The sequence below is a fragment of the Neofelis nebulosa genome, chromosome 18, assembly GCF_028018385.1.
Source record: "Neofelis nebulosa isolate mNeoNeb1 chromosome 18, mNeoNeb1.pri, whole genome shotgun sequence".
In the NCBI taxonomy this organism is placed as follows: domain Eukaryota; kingdom Metazoa; phylum Chordata; class Mammalia; order Carnivora; family Felidae; genus Neofelis; species Neofelis nebulosa.
This window is the reverse complement of record NC_080799.1, coordinates 17595626-17614685: the sequence shown is the minus strand read 5'-3', so window position 1 is coordinate 17614685 and position 19060 is coordinate 17595626. Positions and strand designations below refer to the sequence as shown.

The following is a 19060-nucleotide window of genomic DNA, read 5'->3' as shown; positions in this document are numbered from 1 at the left end:
CCCAGAAGATGCTCAGGAGGGGTGGGGGGACGGGGATGGGGCTGCTCTGCCCCAGGCCTTTATTGGGGAAAATGCTGGGGGTCACTTGGTCTTGTTCTTGCCTTTGCCAGGAGGTAGCTGGAGGGGCCGCTCTAGGATGGTCAACTTGCTGTTGAGCCTTTCCTCGCTGGCTTTGAGCCGCTCCTCTATCAGCTGTTGGAGCTGCCCCAGCTCCTTGCTCATCTGGGTCTTGATGTAGGCTCGCAGGATGGAGACCTGGCCTGCAGAGGCAAGGAAGAAGGGGCAGGTCAGCAGAGATGCCATGGGGCTGAAGGATTGCCCCTAGCTGGGCAAACACAACCTCCAAGGTGCGCCTGGGGCTACACAGGTAGCAATCAGGAAAGGCTTCAGTTCAGGAAAGGTCAACTAGCCCTTCTGTGGAGAGAGGAGGGTGGACTGGTCATGCTGGACTCTCTGGATTGCTGATGAGCAGATAAGTGGCCTTACACAGGTGATTTAATCTTTGCATATCTCTGTTTCCTCCTGTGTACAATGTAGATAGTGCTAGCACCTAGTGCCTAGGACTGAGGGAGGGTTAAATGTAAGATGCTTAACACAGGGCCTGCCTGGCACCCTGTTACTGCTAAATGTGTGCTGGTTGTTACTGTTTGGTTTTATAATTATCCTTTTCTGGAGCTCCTCTTCCGCCCCCCCTCCCCACCCCCGCACTTTTATTACCTGGTTTGTCATCTTGAATTTCTGCATAAGGAATCATTTGGAGAAAGGACACTGTGCCTAAAACAGACCTGAAGTCCTGATGTGGTCTAACCCCTTCATTTTATACTTGCTCCAAGTAACAGGGGAACCTAACCCTTCCAGCTCCTCACTTGGCTCTTGCTCTGGCTGGACCACTGTTTCCAGCTCCTCCTCCTGTGGGGTGACTGCCTGCTCTTCCACCTCCTCGCCTTCTTTCTCTGCAGGCCAGAAGCAGGAAGAGGAAGAGGCTTCAGCTTCAGCTCCAGCCCCAGCCCCAGCCCCAGCCCCAGCCCCAGCCCTCTTCCTCACCTGTCTCATCCTCTGGCCAGAGCTCAGGCGGCTGTAGCCCTATGTAAGTCAAAGATAGGTCCAGCCTCACCTGGGAAGAGGGAGGAGGAGGGAGGCTGAGAGGAGGGCATCTGCACTGAGTGAAAGGGGGAGATGAGAGGTGGCCTCTGTACCTGGGGTGTGAAGACATATTTGTAGAGCTTGAAGTGGCGGAAGTAGGTGTTGACCACATAATCTGCCAGGGCAAGCAGCTGTTCCTCCCTAAAGAGGTTGATACTGAAGGGAGGCCGCTGTGGGGATGATTGGGAGTTAGGGGACTGACCACCCCCAGGAACCCTGACCTTTTCTCCAAGTGCCTGGCAGTCCAGGAGCAGGGAGAGCCCCTTGCAGCCTTCAGAGAAAGATGAGGGTGACGAGTGTGAGAGAGGGCAGGAGACTGGGCTAGACTTTATCTGGGGGGAGACTGAAGATTCCATTCCAGAGGAACTGACCCTGAGTCCGTGGCAAAAAAGAACACTGGTGAAGTAGCGGTAACATTCCTCCACGTTGCCCAAGGGGGTTGCTGAGGGGGGAAAGCAAGATGTGACAGTGAGTCCCCTCCCTGATAATCATTCATTCATTTCACTCACTCACCAGCTACTTATTGCACTTTAGAAGTGAGCACATCTAGGTTTAAGTCCTGGCTTATGTCAGTAATTCACTCAACAAATACCGAGTACCCCGTGCACTGTTCTAGGGCACTGAACAAAACAAACAAGGTCCTGTCTGTAAGTGACATACAATAAAACGAGAAATATGTAATTTCACCTCTTGTTAAACATTGTGCAGAAAAACACAGTTCTAAGAATAAAGTGGGGGGGGGGGGTGGAGGAGGAGCTGTTTTATTGAGCACTGTGTGTATATTTACATCTATTACACACAATATTTCTCAGAACAGTCTCATGAAGTTGGTGCTGTATATGAAGAAATGGACGGTTTCAAAGCTGAAACAACTTGTGTGTGGTCATATTGCGTGTAATGACAGAACAAAGATTCCAAGGGAATCCAAAGATTCCAAGGGAACTACTGTTTCCCTTGGTCACTTTTGCCATCCCAGTCTCCTCTGTCCCCTGGGCTCAAACCCTTAGGTAGCCTGACCCTCTCACCCACACAGGCCTTGTGAAGATCTTGGAGCAGAGCACAAGCTGTTGATGTCTGTTCCAGTGAGAAGCCCTGCTGGCGGCAGAAGATGAGTGCATGGGAGAAAAGGTCCAGGATGATGGCATCCCGCAGGCTCTGCTCAGGAGAGTCTAGCCCCAACAGCTCAGCTAGCACCCTTAGGAGAGAGGAAGGAATGAGCGAGCCTCCCCACACCGATGCACCACATGCTCTGGAGTTGGGCATTCTTCCTGCCCTCCCAGCCCAGCCCTCTCAATCTCCCCAGGAGACAGCTTCTCTGCCCTTCCCTCATCCCCCCATACTCCCTCATCTCCTCAGTGTTGGTGGTCTTCTCCAGCCTGTGCATGGAATGGATGTCCAGGTATTTCCTGTTGTAAGAAAAGAGGTGAAAAGGTGTTGGTGGCCATTGTGCATTAGTCTCCTGGCAGGGCTATGATGGCTAGAGCATTGAACTGGGAATCAGGAGACCTGAGTTTGAGGATTAGCCCTTCCACTACTCTCTCTGGATCCAGCTTTCTCCACCTTCAAATAAGGAATATGGCTTAAATGAACTCCTTTGGTCCTCTTCGTTTATAAAGCCAAGGATTAGGAAATTTAAGCTCTTGTCTCTGCCACTCCTCATGTGGCTTCAGTGTCCCCATTTATACAGTGCTCCACAGCAGTTGATATTCCATTTACATCCTTAGTCTTTGGCTCCCTTCTTCCCATCCTCCCTCGTTGGACTGGGGAGGCAGGAAAGCTGGAGACCTAGTCATCTTGGGTAATTGCAGTTTCCTCATCTGTAAAATGGGCAATGCTCTAGCTGTTTGACAGAACTTTTGGGGAAGAATAATGTAAATGTAAAGTGTAACTTTTCCCCAAGGCTCTTCACACTCACCACATGCAGATCCGGGGCCGGGGCAGCGGCGGCTGCGGAGAGAAAGCGGATTGGGCAGGCAGAGCTTGTCCCTGGCCCCAGTCCCTGACCTGTTGCGGATCTCCAGCTGGCCTAAGAACCCGCTAACTTGCCTTCTCATCTTAAAGATTATGTACGAGCAACGCCGGCAGGCCAGGCTTTGATAGGCCCTAAGTACCATTCATGAGCATTTAACAGTCGGAGTTACACACCCCCGCCTCTTCACCAAGGCACCCAGGAAACGTCTTGAACTTTAATAAACATAACGGCGGGTGGCGCCCTGCCGGGGAGCCCTTTTACAAACATTCATGAGCGGACCACTCTGTCCCGCCCTCACCGGGAACAAGTTGGCTGCAGGATCTTCATCCGCTTCTACCGAGGCCGCGGTGCCGGACTCAGGCCGCACACCTGTTGCCATCCGCATGACGGACTCATCCACTGAAGTGAGTTCCCTCTCGGGTTCCCGCTGCAGTTCGGAGGGCTGTTCAAGCTCCGACTGCATCTTCAGTCCTAGGAATTGGCTGGACTTCTGACGGATCATCTCGTCGCTCCTCTTTGCCGTGGGTCACCACTGGCTCTGTCCCGCCCAGGTCCTGGGAACGCCGGTTCTCGGGCAGCGACTGCCAAGGCCTGGCCCTCTAGCGACGCCTCAGCCAATCGGCGCCGTAGAAAGACCGGGTGCAGCCAATCCGCAGGGGGCGTCTCCCTCCGTTTCAACGGCGACCGTTGCTAAGGGAGCTCGTGGAGGGAGGGAGGAAGTGTAGGGCGCTCGCCAATCAGTAAGAAGAGAATGCGCATGCGCAATAAGTTTCAAGCACCGCCCCCGCGCCCTCCCTTCAAAGTGGCTGACCTGAGGCAGGCGATGCCTTTAGGACTAGGGAATGTAAGTGCGGTGTCAGTTGCCACGGGAACTGTTTACTGGCCAATCACCGAGAGAAAGAGGAGGTGTTCAGAAAGAAACCAAACGGGACCCTAGAGGTGGGACAAAGCGCGACCAATAGAAACAGGAAATGAAGTTTCGCCACATCCGGCATTGCCTGCGGCGCTTGCGCTCTGGGCTGAAGAGGCCGGTGACGTCCGGTGAAGTCCAAGATGGCGCTAGGCTGATCCTGCTGCAGGTGAGGGGCCCGGGGCTGGCGGGGGCGAGATCCAGCAGGTGTGTGCTGGGGTGCTTGGGGCTGCGGAGCGCTGGCAGCCTCCACATCTATGCTCTCTGTCTTCTGCAGGTGACAGAAGTGCCACCTACGCCTGCCCGACGTCCCTCGGGAGACCCTGCGCCGCTCCTCGTCTCCGCGGCCATGTCTGGACCCGGCAACAAACGCGCCGCCGGCGACGGGGGCTCAGGGCCCCCAGAGAAGAAGCTGAGCCGTGAAGAGAAGACCACAACCACGCTCATAGAGCCCATTCGTCTTGGGGGCATCTCTTCCACGGTTCGTGGCTCCTGCCTCAGTCCTCACAACTTGCCAGACTCCCATCTCTGTTCTCCGTCCAAATCGTCCAGAATTTTACTCCCAGTTGCCCAAGCTTGGCACGGTTCACTTTACAGAACACACTGTTGAAGGAAACGGAGGACACGATTTTTGCCTTCCTTTTACAGATAAGGGAAACATGTTCCCAGGGGGCATATGACTTGTCAAAGACTTGAGAGTTAGAAAGAGGTAGTAGCAGAACTCACAACCAAGATGCTTTCTCTGTGGGTGTCTGAGCCTCTTTAAATCCTGTTAGCGGTTAGTCTGGGGATTTTCTCTTCTCCATTCCAGTTGCTCTCCTTTCTTTCTCTCTGTGATTGGTTTCTTGGGCCCTGCTTGACCCTCTCCTTGGCCCCTTTGTTTTCCTTGGTAGGAGGAGATGGACCTGAAGGTTCTGCAGTTCAAGAACAAGAAACTAGCAGAGCGGTTGGAACAGCGACAGGCTTGTGAAGATGAACTCCGAGAACGAATTGAGAAGCTGGAGAAGCGGCAGGCCACAGACGATGCCACACTTCTCATTGTCAATCGCTACTGGGCCCAGGTGGACGCCCCTCTGCTTTCCAAGACCTGGCCTTGATCCTGCTGCCAATCCTCAGACTCCTCTGCTGGGAAAAGGGGTATCATGCTGGGAAGCACCTGAGGGATTTGTAACATTTTTGGTGCTTTCTCCCTTCAGCTGGATGAAACCGTGGAAGCCCTTCTCCGACACCATGAGAGCCAGGGGGAGCTGTCTTCAGGGACAGAGGCCCCTGGGACCCAGGAGGGACTGACACGTGATGAGACCCCTGTCACAGAGCCAGGGACATCGGAGCTGAGGGGTAGGACCGGGGCCCTAGGATCTGGGGAGCTTAGTTAAGCTAAGAAAGGTCCTGGAATGGAGGGGACTTTTATATTAGTCTCTCAAATTTCCCGCCGGTCTTCTCACTCGTGCACGCACGCGCGCGCACACACACACACACACACACACACACCTGATTTCATGTTTGGGTGGCAAAAGTGCAGTGGATAAGACCCCAGGCCCCGGGCTTTGGAATCTGAGTGACTTGGTTCATAGTGCGTGTCATGTTTGACACTCATTTAGTTGAAAACTATTAACATTGAGTACTGGTTCAATTAACTGGCTCAATTAACATTGAGTACAGCCTCAGAAGAAACAAAGACAGGAAGAAACGTTGGCCCTGCCCTCAGGGAGGAAGTGATTTTAAGCCATGAGTAAAAAGTACAGGGGCCCTTGAGAGGGAATCAGTGTATGCACACATGTGTGTGGTTCTAACTTAGATGGAGAAGGCTTCCCTGAAGAGTGATTTGGGAGCTCTGTGGCCTTGAGTAAGTTATCTCTCTGAAATAAAGTTGTATCACTTTGAGGATGGGGATATCATTGTATTACAGGCATTGCGTATGTTGATTCAGTGAGCCGTAGAGTGAAGGGCTCAGGCTGGAACATCGTATGGAGTGGTGGTAATTGCTGCTGTTATCCTCACAAAGGTCTGTCCATCCCTCGCAGAGCCTCTGCCGGTGCAGCCGCGGCCCCCTCTCAGCGAGCCAGCCTTGGCTTTTGTGGTAGCACTGGGCGCCAGCAGCAGTGAGGAGGTGGAGCTCCAGCTGCAGGGCCGGATGGAGTTCTCCAAGGCAGCTGTGTCCCGGGTCGTAGAGGCCTCAGACCGCCTACAACGCCGGGTGGAGGAACTCTGTCAGCGAGTATATAGCCGAGGTTGGTTTTTCCTTCCCCATCGCACAGGTGTCTACCCCCATTTGCATCTTGATTGTATCCCCTCAATGCCCCAAGCCCAGAGGCAGCCATAATTCTCCAAGGAATAAATCAGCCACGTTCTCAGGGAAAGGGGTGGGTTGTAGATGGGGCCCTGGCTCTGATTCCTGGGGTTGAACTCTAGAGAGATGGGTGGGAGGAGTTGTCGATGCTTATGGGGCCCCTGCCTTCCAGCTGGAGACCTCTTTGGAACACTTTGCGCAAATTTTGGTGGCAGTTGTTGATCCGCAAGGCATAGTAGCAAGTGCGTGGGCTTTGCAGGTTGACAGGCTTCTCCCAGCCCTAGTCCTGTCATTCTAGCCTGGGCGTTCTTGGTAAATGGCTCTCTTCTCTGAGCTGGTTTCCTCCTTTGTACAGTGGGGATAAAGACTCCTGGCTTTGTCATGAGAGATTGGCAAGACAGCTGGTGGATCACATGGGCACTCACAGAATGAGTTAGTACTTTGCCCCATTGCCTTGGACTTCGCTCTTACCCGAGCCCTGCCTTCCCAGGGGACAGCGAGCCCCCCAGTGAGGTGGCTCGGGCACGCACCCGGGAGCTGGGTCGTGAGAACCGGCGACTGCAGGACTTGGCCACCCAGCTACAGGAGAAGCACCACCGCATCTCATTGGAGGTGGGATTAAAACCGGGGCAGGATTTGGGTTAGATGGGCACCCAGGTTCTCAGGGAGCCAAGTCCCTTGCTCTAAGCATCTTCCCTATCATTGTCTAGTATTCTGAGCTCCAGGATAAAGTGACATCAGCAGAGACCAAGGTGCTAGAGATGGAGACGACGGTGGAGGACCTGCAGTGGGACATCGAGAAGCTGCGCAAGCGTGAGCAGAAGCTCAATAAGCATCTGGCGGAGGCCTTGGAGCAGGTGGGGCTAGGGTGCTGGGTCAGATGGAGTCAGGGCTAAATACTTGGAGTCCTTGCTTCTCTCCTCCACTCCCATCTATCTGTCTCTCTACAGCTCAACTCTGGCTACTATGTGTCTGGGAGCTCCTCGGGTTTCCAGGGGGGCCAGATCACACTCAGCATGCAGAAGGTGAGCAGCCACCATTCTTGGCAGCCCCTCCCGTAACCTTTTATCTACCTTACCCATGAACGTTCCCTCAGAATTAAGGACAGACCACCCACATGGTCTCTGAGGCCCTTGCCTGTACTCATGCTGCTTTGTCTCATTCGTTTACATATTCAGTAAATACTGTTGAATGCTAAATGGTAGGGACTGCTCGGAAGCAGGCATATCAGAGGACAATATAGACAGAAATCAGAGGTTTTTTTGGAGTTTGGGTTCTGGTTGAGGGAGCAAATAAGTACGTAGTACATAAGGTGGCGATAAGTGCCTCAAAGAAAAAGCATAGAAAAGAGACCAATGGAAATATGTTGGAGCTGACTGGCGTTCTTAGCTGGGTAGCTGAAGAAGGGCCTCACTGAGCGGGCTCTGTGACTTCTTGGTCGTTGCACTATTTTGTGGTGCCGTGAGGGTCACTGTTTCCTGTGAACTCTTTATTTCAGCTTTTTCTTCAGGTGTTTCAGGAAGGCTTCCCTGACTCCCTGTCAGCCTTGGTTACCAGCACTGACCGTGCAGTATTTTCTCCCACTTACCTGGGAGCCCTTAGGAAAGTGCTTGGGTTTGGCCTGTCCTTAGGGATTCAGAATCCATCATTGTCCCCGTGTGGTGGGGATGGGAGGGAAGCATGCATTCTGGCCTGGCCCTACCTGCCATAGTCCCTCCCGCTCCACAGTTTGAGATGCTGAATGCAGAGTTGGAAGAAAACCAGGAATTGGCCAACAGCCGGATGGCAGAGCTGGAGAAGCTACAGGCCGAGCTTCAGGGGGCTGTGCGGACCAATGAGCGCCTCAAGGTGGGCTGTATTTAGGCCTGGTAGGGCCTGAGCCTGCCAGGTAGTTGCTGGGCCCTGAATCCTCCTGCTGATCGCTTTTGGGCACCTTGCTCCTAGGTAGCCCTGCGGAGCCTTCCTGAGGAGGTGGTGCGGGAAACGGGGGAGTACCGGATGTTGCAGGCCCAGTTCTCACTGCTCTATAATGAGTCTCTGCAAGTGAAGACCCAGCTTGATGAGGCCCGGGGGCTGCTGCTGGCTACCAAGAATTCCCACCTGAGACACATTGAGCACATGGAGGTATGGCCCTGGAACAGACTTAGGGTCAGGGCCTTTGGAGGCCTTGTGTGCTACCAGGGATCCCTTGGGAATAAATTCTTCCTAAGCCACTGAGGCCTGAGGTGGGGGGGAAGAAGAGAGGGGTTTGCCAGAGGCTAAAGGGTTGTGTGGGTCCTTAACACCTCAACCTACAGAGCGATGAGCTGGGGCTACAGAAGAAGCTGCGCACAGAGGTTATCCAGCTGGAGGACACGCTGGCCCAGGTACGCAAGGAGTACGAGATGCTGCGCATCGAGTTTGAACAGAACCTGGCGGCCAACGAGCAGGCGGGTATGTGGTGAAGACGGGGTGGAGGTGGGGCCTTATCTGGGATTGCCGGTCCCTGGTGGGGGGCTACTGCTTATCCAGATGCAAGGGGTTAAGCCCCTTCCTTTTGCAGAGCCTCCTGTCCCTGGCCAAAACAGGGATCATAGCACCTGGCTCAAGGGCACAGTGAGGGTCACAACCAGCTGAGGTGGCTGATGGAGCAGGCACAGCCAGAAGATGAGCTGTTGGCCCTGTCTGTGGTTATCTGGCCTTACAGTGTCTCTCTCTTGGAGGTATTCGTTCATTTGTGGATGTATTAAATCTGGCTCTCTTCCAGGCTTTGGGATTATATTAGTAAACAAAATTCAAAGCATCTTTGCTATTGTGGCCTAGTAGCGTAGTGGGGGAAGACAACAAAGTAAAAAATAGAAGGTGTATATTAGATAGTGGCAAATATATCAAGAGAAATAAAGCAGGGGAGAAAGATATGAAGTGTTAGAAGATTGTGGTTTTGGATGGGGAGGTCAGAGAAATGAAACTCAGAAGATGACATCTATTTAAAAATATGAAAGAAGCAGACTAATTTACTTCAATGAATGTTACAGTCGTGTGCTCCTTTGAAGGAAATTTGGAAATACCAAAAAAAGTCTACATTAACAGAAATAACATAAACAGGAGGTTCGAGAGTTTTCTTCTAAGCCTAGGTTATTACTTTGATAAGGTCACACTCCGTACAGGGCCTCAGTTTCCCTCTCCTTCACAATGGGAGTGATGGCTTTGGCTCCCCTTCTCCCACCACTGAGGAGTTGGGCTCTTAGCCCAGAGGCCAGTCTAACCCCTTACTTTCCAACCCTCCCCCAGGGCCCATCAACCGTGAGATGCGCCACCTGATCAGCAGCCTCCAAAACCACAACCACCAGCTAAAGGGGGATGCCCAGCGATACAAGCGGAAGCTGCGGGAAGTGCAGGCTGAGATTGGCAAGGTGAGGAAGGGGATGCCTCGGAAAAGCCTTGGCTAGACCCCAGTAAGCACTGTCTCACCTCAGCACTGTTCTCTATCTTTGCAGCTCCGAGCCCAGGCCAGTGGCTCAACCCACTCCATTCCGAACCTGGGCCACCCAGAGGACTCTGGCCTCAGTGCCCCAACCCCAGGGAAAGAAGAGGGTGGGCCAGGCCCTGTCAGTGCCCCTGACAGCAGAAAGGAGGTGGCTTCAGTGCCTGGTGCCACCACTGCTGCCTCCTCAGCAAAGAAAGAGGAGTTGGCCCCCTCTGAGGAAGATTCCCAGGCCTTAACTCCTGGGTCCCAGGGCCCCTCCTCCCGGAGCCGAGAACCTGAGGCCAGGCCCAAGCGGGAGCTTCGGGAGCGGGAAGGACCTGGCCTGGGACCCCCATCTGTAGCCTCAGCTCTCTCAAGAGCTGATCGGGAGAAGGCCAAGGTGGAGGAGGCCAAGAGGAAGGAGTCAGAACTCCTTAAAGGTCTCCGAGCAGAGCTCAAGTGAGACCCTGTTTTTGTCTCCTTTCCACCCCTGCCAAAGTGGCCTCCGGCCCCAGTCACCAAGCCTTCCTCCTGTGCTTCTCCAGGAAGGCCCAGGAAAGCCAGAAGGAGATGAAGCTGCTGCTGGACATGTACAAGTCAGCACCCAAGGAACAGCGGGATAAGGTGCAGCTCATGGCAGCCGAACGCAAGGCCAAGGCTGAGGTGAGGGCAGGTAGGGCCTGTGGGGCATACACAGAGGCTGCCCTGGGGGGTTCTGACTAGAGCAGGGCCCTAGGTCAGCAGGAAGCAGTGAGGAGAGCTAGCTCTTTCTTTCTGGTGGCTGTAGGTCGATGAACTACGAGGCCGCATTCGGGAATTGGAGGAGAGGGACCGAAGAGAGAGCAAGAAAATTGCTGATGAGGATGCCCTGCGGCGCATTCGGCAAGCCGAGGAACAGATCGAACACCTGCAGCGCAAGTTGGGTGCTACCAAGCAGGTATGACCCCCTTGTGGTCCCCTGCTTCTGAATATTGGGATACCCTTAACTCCTTGATGGGTACTCCTAGCAGATGCTCTGGGATCACTCTGTGGTCAGTCCTTTTTTCCTGTGGTTTCCCCACGATCGTCGTGTCCATCTTCCGTTTTCCATCTTGTCCCTGTCCACCTGCTGCAGGAAGAAGAGGCTTTGCTGTCGGAGATGGATGTGACGGGTCAGGCTTTTGAGGACATGCAGGAACAAAATGGGAGGCTGCTACAGCAGTTACGGGAGAAGGATGATGCCAACTTTAAGTTGATGTCAGAACGGATCAAGGCCAACCAGATTCACAAGCTACTGCGGGAGGAGAAGGATGAGCTGGGCGAGCAAGTTCTTGGCCTCAAGTCCCAGGTATGGCAGCCCTGGGCTGTAGGGTGGAGCTGGAGAGGCACCAGCTCCCCAGCACTGAGTCTCCACCCCTGACCTCAGGTGGATGCCCAGCTGCTGACTGTGCAGAAGCTGGAGGAAAAAGAGCGGGCCTTGCAGGGCAGCCTCGGGGGTGTAGAGAAGGAGCTGACGCTGCGCAGCCAGGCCCTGGAGCTCAACAAAAGGAAGGTGAGGCCAGGCCCGAGGGCAGAAAGCAACCTGGGATGGTGGCGCACAGCTAAAGCCCTGCTCTACCTCCTCTCCCGGCCCAGCTCACGTCTCCAATACTTACTGTGTTCTAGTTCCTGTGCTGAGGCCTGTCTATGCTGGGTTGCATTTTGGTCTTATAACAATCGTAAGATGGTATTTGTTATCTGTTTTTCATAACTTAGGAAATACAAGCTCAGGCAGAGCAACTGACTTACTCAAGAAAGAGTGGACCTGAAATTGGGGCCTGGATCTCCTTGGCTCCAGAACACACTTTTTTTTCTTTTTTTTTTTTTTTAAGAGAGAGCACATGAGCAGGGGAGAGGGGCAGAGGGAGAGACACAATCTTAAGCGGGCTTCATGCTGAGCATGGAGCCTTATGTGGGGTTCGATCCCATGACCCTGGGATCGTGACCTGAGCCAAAATCAAGAGTCTGACACTCAACTGACTGAGCCACCCAGGCATCCCCAGAACTTGCGTCTTGAGCACTAAGTTGGCTAGATGTAAAGTAGGGATGCTGGTTCCTGTCACATAGTTGAATTGAAGTTCTGGAATGTCTAGGTCATGGGAAAGGCTTAAGATCAATGTTAGTTTTAGTTTGTTTCCCCTACTGTGCTTCCCCCCCCACATTTAATTCATTCATTAAAGCTGTATAATTCATCCCCTTGCCATGTACCCCCGGCACTGAGTGCTAGAGAGAACCTGGAATAAGAGGGTCCTACTGGGAATGGGAACTTCAGTCTTGAGGAGGTAGATAGCCAGATATCCCACAGGTAAAATATGTTACTGCAGATTCCAGTAAATCTTGTGAAGGAAACTAAGGTGCTGTGAAAGAAAAATAGGGGGAGCCGGTCTCCAGAACCAACATGTAAGCTGAGGGCTGAGGGAGCCACTGGAAAGAAACCTGTATGTTGGGGGTGTTGAGGGGAGAAGAGAGAAGAGCCCTGTGGAGGTTCAGAGATACGAGAGAGAGTTATGCAGGTAGGAAGTGAGCGTGTCAGGAACTGCAGAGATAGAGGTGAAGGTGGAGAGGTCAGGAGGCAGAACTAGCTCCAGTGAAGATCCTGGACTTGATCCCAAGAGCAGGAATCACTGGAATGTTTGACATAGGCATCTGTAGACCATGGCTCCACATGCCTGACTCGCCAGGCTCAGGCGAGCCCACCCTTAACCTGTTCCACCTACCCCAGGCTGTGGAAGCAGCCCAGCTGGCCGAGGACCTAAAGGTGCAGCTGGAGCACGTACAGACGCGGCTGCGAGAGATCCAGCCTTGCCTGGCAGAGAGCCGGGCCGCTCGCGAGAAAGAGAGCTTCAACCTCAAGAGGGCTCAGGTGTGTGCATGGGTAGGGACAGGGTTGTTCAGGGTCACTGATGTGGCCTAGGGGCGGGTGGTTCAAGATGAGGACCCTTGCACTTAGCCTAGCCCTTCTCCTGCCCCAGGAGGACATCTCCCGACTGCGGCGCAAGTTGGAGAAGCAGAGGAAGGTGGAGGTTTACGCAGATGCCGATGAAATTCTCCAGGAGGAGATCAAGGAGTACAAGGTGGGGCCGTGGGGCTGAGTTGTGCCCCAACAACCCAGGAATCTTAGATGGGGAGTTGGCGAGGGCTATAGTGGATAGCCTGGGGGCCCCAGAAATCAGGTTGGATAGAAAAGGTGGGCAGGGCCCTAGTTGTGGAGAATCAAACAGCTGACGAATGTACATGTGCTCATGCCAGGCACAGTGCCTGGCCAGGTGTGGGAGGGCTAGGAACTAGCTCTAGTCTCTGATTTCTGGAAACTGACCGTCTGTTGAAGGAAGTAGCCAATATTCTGAGTGATGAGCGACATGATGGCTAACCCCACGGCAGCTCTGGGTTAGCAGGTTTCCTGGAAGGAATGTCCTCCAAGGGAAACCTGAAGAATGAGGGTTGACTGTGAGTAATGAGGACGAGAGGGTTCCAGCAAAGGGAAGGGTAGAGGTCCTTCACTGAGAGTGGTGTGCTGGAGCACAGATTGCTGGACACTGTAGTTGGAAGACAGAACATAGGTTTTGTGATGAGCAGGAAAGCTGAGGGTCTTGAACAGTGTCCGATCCTGAAGGGTGTGGTGAGTCAGGTTGAGACGCTTGGCTTATCCTGTAGGTAGTATGGAGACATCAAGGGGGTTTAAACCAGAGAGTTATATGGCTGGATTTGGGCTAGAGGGGGTAAAGACTAGAGGCAGAGAAATCTCTTAAGCAGTTGCAGTCATTGAGGCAAAAACTGGTAGGGAGCTAGCCTCGGGTGTTAGAGACAAGTAGAAGAGGTGAGGAGATATTTAGGAGGCAGAAGTGCTTGGACTCAGGGATGGATTGATTCATGGAGTGGGGGAGAGGGAGATCCTGAGAGCTCCTGGGTTCCTGATTTGAGAAACTAGTGGCATGTGGTAGGATTAGGAAGACCTCAAAGGAGTAGGTGTTGGTGGACAGTGTTGTATCTCAGGGATGTTGAAAATGTGCCTTTGGGAGGCTGGCTGGGAAGGCATTCGAAGCAGAAGGACTTTCTGGATGATGAGGTTGGAGGATTGTCTGCAGGCAGAGGCAATGGTGGAAGCCAAATAGAACTGTGGTCACCCAGGGAGGGTCTGTGATATGATACGGGATGGGTCATTCTTTTCCCTTAGGAATCTCAAAGCTTAAATGATAAAGGAAGAGAAGCCTGCAGTTTGGCCTTGAAGGGGCAGGGGCAGCTGGGGGAGGCCATGGGGAGGCAGAGGAGGGTTTCTCCAGAAAAGATGGACATTGATGGGGATGGTTTGACAGCTAAGGGAAGAGGTGATGCTGGGGTGTGGGCTGGCCTGGGCTTTCAAGCGGGGCAGAGGGAGAATGTCGGGGAATGTTGAGTTGAGGGAGTTCCTGGAGTTGGACATGAGACCTGGTGGCCGGTAGATGTTTCAGGAGGTTTCACTCTTGGTAGAGAAGAGTGAGTCCAGCCAGGGACCCAGCAGGATCTCTGGGCAGCACCAGGGGTGGGCCCAGTTGAGGGTGGAGATGGGAGATTTCTAGTGGCACTGCTATGCCCAGCAGGTGCAGATGAAGAGAAGGTAGATCGTCAGCTTCAGCCAGGATTGGGCTTTTGCCAGAGAAGGCCAGAGTGGCAAGAGATAAAGCCCCAAGGCAGGGGAGTCCCGGCTGGGCCTTTGGATTATTGGCTTTTGAGCGGGGCGGGGAGAACATGTTGCCCACTGGCCACCACTGCCTGGGTTAGAATCCAGATTCTGCTACTTTCTGGTTTTGAGACCTTGGCCTCTGAGCCTCAGTTTCCTCATCCGGAGAGTGCCCATCCCCATCTCTCAGGGTTATGGTGAGAGTTAGATGCAGTCTGCTGTGTGGTGGGCTTAGCCTGGACCACCTCCTGCTGTCAGCTTGGGGTCTGGGGGCCATCAGGACTGTCCCGAGCTGATGCCTTTGCCTGGCCCAGGCGCGGTTGACCTGCCCCTGCTGTAACACCCGCAAGAAGGATGCAGTCCTTACCAAGTGCTTCCACGTTTTCTGCTTCGAGTGCGTGCGGGGCCGCTATGAGGCCCGCCAGAGGAAGTGCCCCAAGTGCAACGCAGCCTTTGGTGCCCACGACTTCCACCGTGTCTACATCAGCTGAACCCGTAACTCAGGGGACTTTGGAACACCCATGGACCCTGGGGGCTGTGCCTCCAGTCCCTCCCTCCCCGCCCCACATTCAGTGGCCCTTACCCTCCATTCCGGACCCTGGGGGCCCAGCCCCTCTCCACCTAGTTGGTTTGGGGGTCCCAGTGCATGCTAGTGGGAGTGAGATCTGGCAAGCTCAGTTATACCTTTTCCACACAGGGCTACAGCCTAAGGGGCATCTGCCCTGCAGGAAGGGTCAGCTGTGAGAGGCCTGAGGGTCCAGAGCATTCAACTGAGCTTCCTGGAAGCTGACCTTAATCCTTCTCCAGCTGTCTCCCTGGGCCCATCCCTGTCCGTAGGGTGAAATCCCCCAGGCTGTGACCTCCCACTCAAGAGGAGGCTCACTACCTGCTTGCTTATACACCCACAAGTGAGGACCAAGGGTGGGCCAGTTTCCCCACCTCCTGAACTCTTGGGCCCACGGAGACTTTTCCACACTTGGGTGGGACTTCCTTCCTGTGGATTCACTGGACTCTTTGGTCTGACCCTTATGCTAAGGGCTGAAGGAGGTACCCCCCTGTAAGGGGGGGGGGGCGAGAGCACTGTCCTCTTCTGGGAAACTCTGGCTGTTGCAGTCACCTTGCCCTCATCTCAGGGGTGCTGAACCAAGATCATCAGTCTTTATCCTAATCAGCCTCCCCCCACCAATCTGTTTCTCTCCCAAGCCCACTTACCCCACCTCATGCTTCCCAAACTCTGACCCTGCTTTCATCCTGGTGGCCTTAACTTCATGGAGGCATTATGTCCCAGGAGGGGAAGGGACAGACTAGCAGCTGGGCCAACTTCCGATCATTCCAGGTAGAGGAGCTTCATCTAACACCCTGTGACTGAGCCTGTCCCCATGATGCTACCTGTGCTGTCTGCCCAAGCAAACTCCCATGGTTGTGAAGGCAGCAGACAGGGGCCTGGAAGATGGAGCTGCTGACAGGTGCAAGGGTCCATTCAGACCCACAAGCCCTGCTCTGGAGATGTCTTGTATAGGCTGTTAATGTTATGAATAAACATCCAACCCTCAGCCTGCATGCAGTCCAAGTAGCCAGGCTTCCTGCCCTAAACGTGGTCCCAGATTTTAGCTGCTACACTTCCGGCGCTGTCCTGCCTGGCAGGTAACCCCCCCCCCCCCCCCCCCCCCCCGCCAAGGGCCTGCACAGCAACCTCGCGTTTCCCACCCCCAGCATCTAGTTACATTTGGATTGCCTTTGTGGATCCTAAACTGGGCTCGTGAGAGGAGCATGTCTGCAGGGAGAGAGCATCGTTCTCCACTGTCACCGGCCTGCCCCTCCTGCTGCTACGGGGGAGGGCACTCCCACGATCCCGGCGTCCCTGCCGCCCAGTCTGCACGCTCTCGCCACGCCCCTCTCAATAATTGGTTGCTGGGATGCCGGGGGTCTCGTACTGCATCCTGGGAAATGTAGTCCCTTAATCATCTGGTAACAAGGTCGACCCTCCGTGGAGAGAGCCGGTTCTAGGGTTGTACCGGCCAAAGGCAGCCCTGGACGCAATCTGCGGGCTATCCCTCCCCAGCGGCTTCATTCGCCCCTCCCCTCAGGCGGACAGAGGAGAGCTGCGCAGCGGATGACTTCCTTCATTGTAACTTTTTCTGGCTGCTGCCCGTGTTCTGGGGAACCGTGTGTCGATTGGAGTCTGTGGGTTCAGCTTGCTGTGAGGTCTGCGGCTGGGGCCATCGCTGCGGCTGTGGGGGGGCTCGCGCCGGGGCCAGTGCCGACTGGGCTGGGTGCTGGAGTTGGGCGCGGGGTGACGGTAGTGGCCGCAGGCTTGGCAGCAGTCCCGCTTTCGCGGGGGTTCGCGGCCTTGTCAGCCTTTGGGCCCCACCTGGCGTCCAGCGTCTCGGTGGGGCTGCAGTGGCTGGACCAGGTCGGACTGGAGACGGAGACGCGGGCCACAGTGACTTCCGGCGCTGGGCTGGCCGCGGTGGGCACGCTGGCGGAGACCCGGGCCGCGGCGGGGGATGGCATCGGGCCTTCCAGGAAGTGTCCGCCGCCTAGGGGCAGCGGACGCCAGGATGGGAAAAACGCAGCATATTGCATCATAGAGACGCGGGCCGGCTCTGAGAGGGCTACGCCCGGGAGAGGTCGGGGTCAGCCAATCCTCTGTGAGCACTACTCGCTTTTCTCAGGAGTCCCCTCCACAGGGGCTTTTAAAGTAAATACAAGCTGACTACACATCACTTTCTGAAAAGTCTCTTCTTGACCAGTCTCCATACCCTGAGAAGTAAAAACTCTGTGAGTCTTTAATAAAGTAGGTACCAAACCACTTGCTCAAGCCCAATGTGTGGGATAAAGATGCCAGAATTTCAGTGGCAGGAGCAAGCACTGATGTGGTGGGAGGAAAAGAGTATTCCCCATGAATGTTGGTTTGCAATCAGTTTGCCCAGTGCTGGGAAACTCTGTCTTTGGGGTTGGTCAGGTCTCTCCACTCGGGAAGTTTGACCCCTTACAACTCCCAGTAGCCCCAAGTGGCTTCAGTGGCTGTGAAACCCTGGGCCCCTGGGATGGGCAGGCCAAAGTTCCTCCTGAACCAACACTGACCTTAGCTGGCCTCTTATGGGTGAGCAGATATTGGCCTCAGTGGGGAAGGTGCCTGTTTTAACCAGAATTAGGGCTACTGTGTGATTGGCTACAGGGTCCAATGGAGCATTTGACACTAACCACTCTCTTTAATCTTGGACTTGTGGTGCTAACTGTCCTGACTGTCCTTATACTTACTGTCTTCTGTTGGTCCTGTTCCTCCACCCCTAAGCTACATCCTCTCCTCTCTCTGCCACTCTTCCTGTGTGTTCGTCCATGGTTTTGGCTACAGCTAAGCTGCTAAGACCCAATCCTCCAGCCCAATTCTCTTTCCTGAGCTCCAGACCTAGAAAAACACCACCAGTTGTTGGGGAGCAGGAGGGGGGTGAGGTCATGTGACTCTCCTTATAATCTCCTTAAAGATCCCAGTGGTGCTCTACCCCCAAGTTCTTCAGACAAGATGCTCTATACTCTGGCCTGTGTTCTCTACCTTACCTTAATCTCTACCCCCTCTGTGATCTAACCACCCACTCCCTGCCACACAACTGCTATATACTCTCTATCCCCCACCCCACCCACCCCTGGCCCCTGTTCTCATGCCTCAGGTCACTTCTTCCAGCCAGTTTCCTGACCCTCTGTTGTGGTGGGCACCACGTCTGGGTCCACAGCCCCTTCTGCTAAGTCTCTGAACCAATCACTGTGCTCCAGTGCCTGTTCTTTCCCCCGAAATCCCCTCACTTTACTGAAGACCTCTGCGCTGGAACCAGGGCAGGGAACACAGAATCCAGGAGAGCCTTCATTGCTCACCTCACCCTCCTCCCTTACCTACTACTCTACTCCTCGTTTTCTGCATGGGGAAAGGGAAGGCGAGACAGTAAGCCTGCCTTGCGAGTCAGGGTCAGAGAGGCATGGAGAAAGTGGAGAGAAAGCTTCTTGGCTGGGGCAGGAGGCTCCCTGCAGGCTGGGACAGAGGCAGGCTACAGGTTAGAGCAAGTGCTGACCTCAGGTGGCTGCTCGGGGAGCCATGGCCAGGCCTAGGCCCAGGAGATAGCACTGAGGCAAGCCTGGCATTGAGGATTCATTAGAGCAGCCCCACCTGGCCAGACAATGTGGAGCCCAGGCCAGGCCCAGGCAGGCCCAGCGCTGGGGGAGGAGAGGCTTGGTTGGGTGCAGAGCCTACTCCCGGTCATTCTGGTTTCCCTCGCTGCCATCCTGTGGATCTTGGGCAAGTGGCTGCCCTTCTCTGAGCCTCTTCACACAGTGAGGGCTTATGGGCTACCTCCTGGGGATGAGAGGACAAGCCAGGTCTCCATCCAGGTCTCTTCAGGGTCTAGGAGGCTCTGGCCCAGAGGAGGGCTGACCGGGCCCCAGGTGAACCAGGGGAGGTGGCTGCCAGCTTTTGGAACCAGAGCTTAGGAGCTTTCCCTTGTGGCAGTCTTGGGAGGAGCGCGGTTGCCATGGTCAGAGAGGCCCCCCTGGGGCTGCATGGCTGAATGGGAGCCCACCAGTGCTGGACGCACCAGGCAGCCACCCAGGAGTCAGCATGTCATGCTGGTGCC

The 19060-nt window shown here is 54.6% G+C and overlaps 2 protein-coding genes across 17 annotated transcripts; one reads left to right on the top strand and one right to left on the bottom strand.

Moving 5' to 3' along the window:
• Positions 1-22: 22 nt before the first annotated feature.
• CFAP119 (cilia and flagella associated protein 119) lies at positions 23-3814 on the bottom strand. Of its 16 annotated transcripts, none has more exons than XM_058710381.1 (9): positions 3414-3814; positions 3059-3090; positions 2484-2549; positions 2169-2338; positions 1515-1585; positions 1197-1313; positions 1045-1114; positions 867-953; positions 23-260 (listed from the first exon to the last, which is right to left on the bottom strand). In XM_058710381.1, the coding sequence occupies exons 1-9, from the start codon at positions 3615-3617 to the stop codon at positions 82-84; spliced, it is 996 nt and encodes a 331-aa protein (XP_058566364.1). In that variant the 5' UTR covers positions 3618-3814; the 3' UTR covers positions 23-81. The 16 variants fall into 16 exon arrangements, 14 of the variants coding, with proteins under 14 accessions (XP_058566364.1, XP_058566367.1, XP_058566361.1 ...); XM_058710384.1 differs by having other exon boundaries at positions 1197-1284; positions 2173-2338; XM_058710378.1 differs by having other exon boundaries at positions 1197-1585.
• A 145-nt stretch (positions 3815-3959) lies between these two features.
• RNF40 (ring finger protein 40) lies at positions 3960-15995 on the top strand. The gene is made up of 20 exons (XM_058710369.1): positions 3960-4194; positions 4303-4506; positions 4919-5086; positions 5222-5363; positions 6050-6256; positions 6806-6927; positions 7026-7172; positions 7266-7340; positions 8044-8163; positions 8260-8439; positions 8613-8748; positions 9586-9707; positions 9792-10219; positions 10306-10423; positions 10548-10697; positions 10875-11087; positions 11166-11291; positions 12501-12641; positions 12751-12852; positions 14750-15995. The coding sequence occupies exons 1-20, from the start codon at positions 4087-4089 to the stop codon at positions 14924-14926; spliced, it is 3186 nt and encodes a 1061-aa protein (XP_058566352.1). The 5' UTR covers positions 3960-4086; the 3' UTR covers positions 14927-15995.
• Positions 15996-19060: the final 3065 nt, after the last annotated feature.

Excerpts from the sequence above, each read along its gene's own strand:
- CFAP119 (XM_058710378.1), bottom strand. The coding sequence starts at position 3,617 with ATGATCCGTCAGAAGTCCAGCCAATTCCTAGGACTGAAGATGCAGTCG. Across the intron at positions 2,550-3,058 it reads CGGCCCCGGATCTGCATGTG|GAAATACCTGGACATCCATT; the intron begins GTGAGTGTGAAG and ends TTCTTACAACAG. Across the intron at positions 954-1,044 it reads CTGGCCAGAGGATGAGACAG|AGAAAGAAGGCGAGGAGGTG; the intron begins GTGAGGAAGAGG and ends TCTGGCCTGCAG.
- RNF40 (XM_058710369.1), top strand. The coding sequence starts at position 4,087 with ATGAAGTTTCGCCACATCCGGCATTGCCTGCGGCGCTTGCGCTCTGGG. Across the intron at positions 4,507-4,918 it reads TTGGGGGCATCTCTTCCACG|GAGGAGATGGACCTGAAGGT; the intron begins GTTCGTGGCTCC and ends TTTCCTTGGTAG. Across the intron at positions 5,364-6,049 it reads AGGGACATCGGAGCTGAGGG|AGCCTCTGCCGGTGCAGCCG; the intron begins GTAGGACCGGGG and ends CATCCCTCGCAG.